This window comes from Microtus ochrogaster, chromosome 2 (genome assembly GCF_000317375.1).
Source record: "Microtus ochrogaster isolate Prairie Vole_2 chromosome 2, MicOch1.0, whole genome shotgun sequence".
Taxonomy (NCBI): domain Eukaryota; kingdom Metazoa; phylum Chordata; class Mammalia; order Rodentia; family Cricetidae; genus Microtus; species Microtus ochrogaster.
In genome coordinates, this window is record NC_022010.1 from 15992414 (window position 1) to 15997964 (window position 5551).

General features: G+C 44.7%; 1 protein-coding gene across 1 annotated transcript in view; it reads right to left on the reverse strand.

Moving 5' to 3' along the window:
- Positions 1-5551, reverse strand: part of Brap (BRCA1 associated protein) — a 34771-nt gene that overhangs the window by 5679 nt on the left and 23541 nt on the right. Inside the window, exon 10 of the mRNA XM_005344468.3 lies at positions 3757-3846. Coding sequence (XP_005344525.1) covers positions 3757-3846 — 90 coding nt within the window. The remainder of the gene's footprint in view (positions 1-3756; positions 3847-5551) is intronic.

Genomic DNA, 5551 nt, shown 5'->3' on the forward strand with positions numbered 1-5551 from the left:
AAAAAAAAAAGAAAGAAAGAACCAAGTTATGTAGGTCAGACGAAAGCAGTGCTACTCGGAGTCTAGCTAGAGGAACATGTGAAGAGCTGCAGAGCTGGGAGCTGCCTCAACTCCATCTAAGTCTTAGAAACTGAGAGAAGATGAAGGGAGCACAGTAAAATTGAGGAGGCTGGGCTGCTAAGCAACAGCATCCAGGAGTCTTTATTCCCACACCTCTCAATAAGCGATGCCACAGGTCAACAAGCTTCTAAGGAAATAGGCTCAGCAAAAGACAAGGCAATGGTCCAAGGTCACCCAGCTGCAGGGTGGGGGATCCTGCCTAAGACAAAGCCTGGCCAAAGTCAAGCCCTCTAAAACTGAAGGCCAAAGTTTTATGTCCTCTTCTTGGGGCACAGGTGATAGGGTCACACTTTAGCCTTTCTTTTTTGCCTTGTCTGATTTATCTATCTACCTATTTACTTCTTTTGGTTTTTCAAGACAGAGTTTCTCTGTATTGTATTGGCTGTCTTGGAACTAGCTCTGGAGACCCGGCTGGCTTCCAACTCAGAGATCTGCCTGCTTCTGCCTCCCGAGTGCTGGGATTCAAGGCACGTGCTACAAGTGGCCCTGTTTTATTTTTTTGAGACAAAGTCTTACTCTGCAGCCTAGGGTGGCTTTTAACTTAGCAAGCTTCCTGGCAAAGCCTGCCAAATGCTGGATTTCAGGTGTGAGCCAGCAGGCCCAGCTACTTCAACATTGTTTAGGGTAAGAGATCACTAAACTCTCCTGCTGCCTCTGTTCTCCCCTGCGCTCCTCTGCAGAGCAGGAGGTAAGATAGAAATTAATATCAAAAGGATTCAAATACATTTTGGTTCATGAAAATATTAAGCCAACCATCTTAAAATCAAGATGAAAACTTTTTTTGAGAGGTCTTATGTAGCCCAGGTTATCTTCAAACTCATGATGAAGCCCAGGATGGCCCTGATCTTCTGATTCTCCTGCTTCTTCTCCCCAGGTGTTGAGATTATAGGTGTACACTATGGCCATCTCTGGAAAAGGTCTTGGTGCTGCCACAGACAGATGCTATACTAAGGTTAATGTTTAAGAAACACACCAAAGATGAGAAGTGGTGGTGCACACTTTTAATCACAGCGTTCAGGAGGCAGAGGCAGATGGATCTCTGTGAGTTCGAGGCCAGCCTGGTCTACAGAGAGAGTTCCAGAACAGCTAGGATGGTTACACAGAGAAACCCTGTCTTGAAAAACAAAACAAAACAACAACAACAACAACAAAAAACACCCCAAAGGACTAATGAGATGGCTCAGCATGTATAGGTGACTGCTGCACAAAGCTGATAGTCTGAGTCAACATTCAGAATCCACTTAAAGGTGGAAGGAGAAAACTGAGTCCACAAAATTGTCATCTGACTTCTGCACTAGCATACTTGTGTGCACACACATGAGATACACATGCATACACAACAGAAACAAGCTTCTCAAAACAGTAGATGTAGTGTAATTACTCCTACATCTACCATATTCTATGTAATAAAAACACCAGTTGTGATCTATCAAACTGATTTTTACAGTTTACAACTAAGAGAAGTATGGATTTCAATGAAGCTAGAGGTCTGAAAAGATATATCTTCAGAGGTCCCACTTATGTCCACTGCCTAACTGTGTGTTAGGAATAGGTCTTTATAATCAGCCCCATGAAAACCAAGAGCTGGAGAGATGGTTCAGTGGTTAAGAGCTCTTCCAGAGGACCTGGGTTCAATTCCCAGCACCCACATAGCAGCTCACAACTACCTGTAACTTGGCTGGAGAGATGGCTCAGTGGTTAAGAGCATTGCCTGCTCTTCCAAAGGTCATGAGTACAATTCCCACCAACCACATGGTGGCTCACAACCATCTGTAATGAGGTCTGATGCCCTCTTTTGGCCTCCAGACATACACACAGACAGAATAATATTGTATACATAATAAATAAATAAATTTTTGGGCTGGAGAGATGACTCAGAGGTTAAGAACACTGTCTGTTCATCCAGAGGTCCTGAGTTCAATTCCCAGTAACCACATAGTGGCTCACAACCATCTGTCATGAGATCTGGATCCCTCTTCTGTCATGCAGGCAGAAGATTGTATACATAATAAATAAATAAATAAGCCTGGTCTACAAGAGCTAGTTCCAGGACAGGCTCCAAAACCACAGAGAAATCCTGTCTCGAAAAAACCATAATAAATAACTAAAATCTTTTAAAAAAAAGAAAAGAAAAAGAAACAACTGTCTGTAACTCCAGGAGATTTGACGCCTTCTTCTGACTTCTCTGGACACTAGTTAGTACACAGTGCACATATATACATGCAGTTAAAACATTCATACACACAAAAAAAATGAATATTTTTTTTTCCTTTTCTTTTTGTTTTTTTGAGACAGGGTTTCTCTGTGTAACACTGGCTGCCCCTGAACTCACTCTGTAGACCAGGCTGGCCTTGAATTCAAAGATTCACCTGCCTCTGTCTCCTGAGTCCTGGGATTAAAGGTGTGGGCCACTAGTGCCTGGGTAAAATAAATTTTAAAAAAGAGAAAGAAAACCAAGAGCTTTCACTGGTTCTGAGTGGCTGCTCCTATATACTTGACAGGCTGGAATAAATTACATTCCCCCAAGTCTAAAAGTGTCCTGCAAGTTTCAGGCTTGGCTTATTGCCCCCTCCCCGAGTCCCACCACCTCCAAGAATGTTATGAGGCCCGTGACTAAGAATCTGTCACTATCCCCCTTCATGCTCTATTGCTTGGGTGCAAATGGACAGAATACCAGTCACAAAAGGACACGGCAGGACAAAAGGCTTGCATCAGCCCTGAACTTATGGACAAATGGCATCTGTCATTAGAAAACAAAGGCATCATTTTCAAATGCTGCAAGCTTTCATCGGATGCTGCCCTGGCTCCAGCTCACTCCAACATGAAAGCGAATTCCTTGGGGCTTCTCTTCCTGGTCCTAACTTGCTTTTGCTGGCATGCCTTAGAGAATGTGGCTAATCCTGAGGAATCACAAAGCAGAGAGGGTTCTGCACTTGGCTTGCTAGGGTCTGTGTGAAACAATTTGGGTGGTCATGCTAGTAGAGCCACAAAAAAGCCATTAGTGAAGCTGCAACAGCATACCCACACAGGGAGTCCTGCAATTCCTGTATGGCAATCACACCCTACTCAGGACGGAAAGGCTAGTGTCCTCTAGGGCCTCTGCACTGGCACTTCTACTGTCTGGAAGCTACTGCAAGAATCTCATTGATAGCCAGGCGGTGGTGGTGCACGCCTTTAATCCCAGCACTCGGGAGGCAGAGGCAGGCGGATCTCTGTAAGTTCGAGACCAGCCTGGTCTGGAAGAGCTAGTTCCAGGACGAGCTCCAAAGCCACAGAGAAACCCTGTCTCGAAAAAACAAAAACCAAAAAAAAAAAAAAAAAAAAAATCTCATTGATTGCTTTTAACTAAAGATCATTTCAAAGCCCTAGTCGAGTCAAACACTGGCTGTTTGAAAAGCCAGTTTCTACTGTTGTTAAGGCTCAGGGAGTTGGGAACTGAGTCACCAGTTGGGCCATTTAGAAAATTAAAAAACAGGCTTTAATTCCAGCACTTGGGAGGCAGAGGCAGGCGGATCTCTGTGAGTTTGAGGTCATCCTGGTCTACAAAGTGAACACTACAAAGTGTTCCAGGACAGCCAGAGCTGCTACAGAGAAACTTTTAGTTAAAAGCAATCAATTACCAGGTTAGACACTTACCTCCTCTGCCGTGTCCTTCTCTATGCGAACAATCTTGTTTTCCCAGTATACCCGCTGTGATTCCAGCTGGCTTGTTAGTAAGTACGAATACTAGAAATGAAACAAACAGCCAGATGTGAGCCATCACCAGTACTGAAACCCAGTGAACACTGACCCCATGATAACCAGTACAACTGCATCCAGAATCAAGGTCTCCACATGCATAGTGGTGCTCCTATACTCACAGCAAAACCAAATGAAATTAGACAATTAATAAAACAACAAAACAGCCGGGCGATGGTGGCGCACGCCTTTAATCCCAGCACTCGGGAGGCAGAGGCAGGCGGATCTCTGTGAGTTCGAGACCAGCCTGGTCTACAGAGCTAGTTCCAGGACAGGCTCCAAAGCCACAGAGAAACCTTGTCTCGAAAAAATAAATAAATAAATAAAACAACAAAACAAAACAAAAACCAGCTGCTGGACCATGGTGGTTCACACCTTTAAAACCAACACTCCAGGCTAGCCAGGGCTACATAGACAGTTATTATTCCAAGAACCAGAGAGAGAGAGGGAGAGACACAGAGAGAAAAAGAGAGAATGAAAGGAAGAGGGAGAGAGAGAATGGAGACATGGTTTTGCTTATTGCCTCACCCTTGAGGCACTGGCCACTTTCCAACCTTATCAACTGGGGACCTGAGGCTTATACTCCCTTATCGGGCTCATCACTTGGTTCAACCCAGGTTAACAGGCACTGGGCCAGAGGTACAGAATGGAGCTTGCAATCTAGCTGGGAAAAATCCAAGAATCCAAATTTACACACATACACAGTTATTTTTTGTTTTACTCTGGTTTTTAAGACATGATTTTTCTGCATAACAGCCCTGGCTGTCCTGGAACTCATGTTGCAGACCAGGCTGGCTTTGAACTCAGAGATTCGCTTGCCTCTGCCTCCCGAGCACTGGGATTAAAGGCGTGCGCCACCATGCCCAGCTTCATGTTTTTATAACACTGGATATGTGTTCTATTCATGTGTATGTATGGGGAGGGCAGAATTAGCATCGGCTATCATTCCTCAGGCACTGTCTAGTTTTGAGACAGGGTCTCTCATGGGCCTAAATTCATCTAGTAGGCTAAGCTGGCTGGTCAGTGTCCCAGGGATCTATCTTTATCCATCCTCAGTACTGGGGTCACAAACTTGTACCACCAATTCCATTTTTTTTTTAAACTTCAGATTCTGGGGACTCAACTCAGGTCCTCATGCTTGCAAGGCAAGCACTTGACTGACTGAGCTATCTTTCTAGCCTTTTGTGTTTTGTTCTAATTTTTATTTTATGCGTATTGGTGTTTTGCCTGTATTCTTTCCTGTGTGAGGGTGTTGATCTGGAACTGTAGTTACAGATGGTTGTGAGCTGCCACGTAGGTGCTGGAAATTGAATCTGGGTCCTCTGGGAGAACAGCCAGTGCTCTAACAGCTGTGCCCTCTCTCCAGCCCACCTGTCCTAGTTAGGGTTTCTATTGCTGTGGAGAAACACTATGAGCACAGCAACTTTTTTTAAAAATTTATTTATTATGTATATAGTGTTCTGGGCACCAGATTTCATTATAGATGGGTGTGTGTCATCATGTGGTTGCTGGGAATTGAACTCAGGACCTCCGGAACAGCAGTCAGGTTAACATCTGAGCCATCTCTCCAGCCCCACAGCAACTCTTATAAAGAAAACATTTAGCCGGGCGGTGGTGGCGCACGCCTTTAATCCCAGCACTCGGGAGGCAGAGGCAGGTGGATCTCTGTGAGTTCGAGACCAGCCTGGTCTAC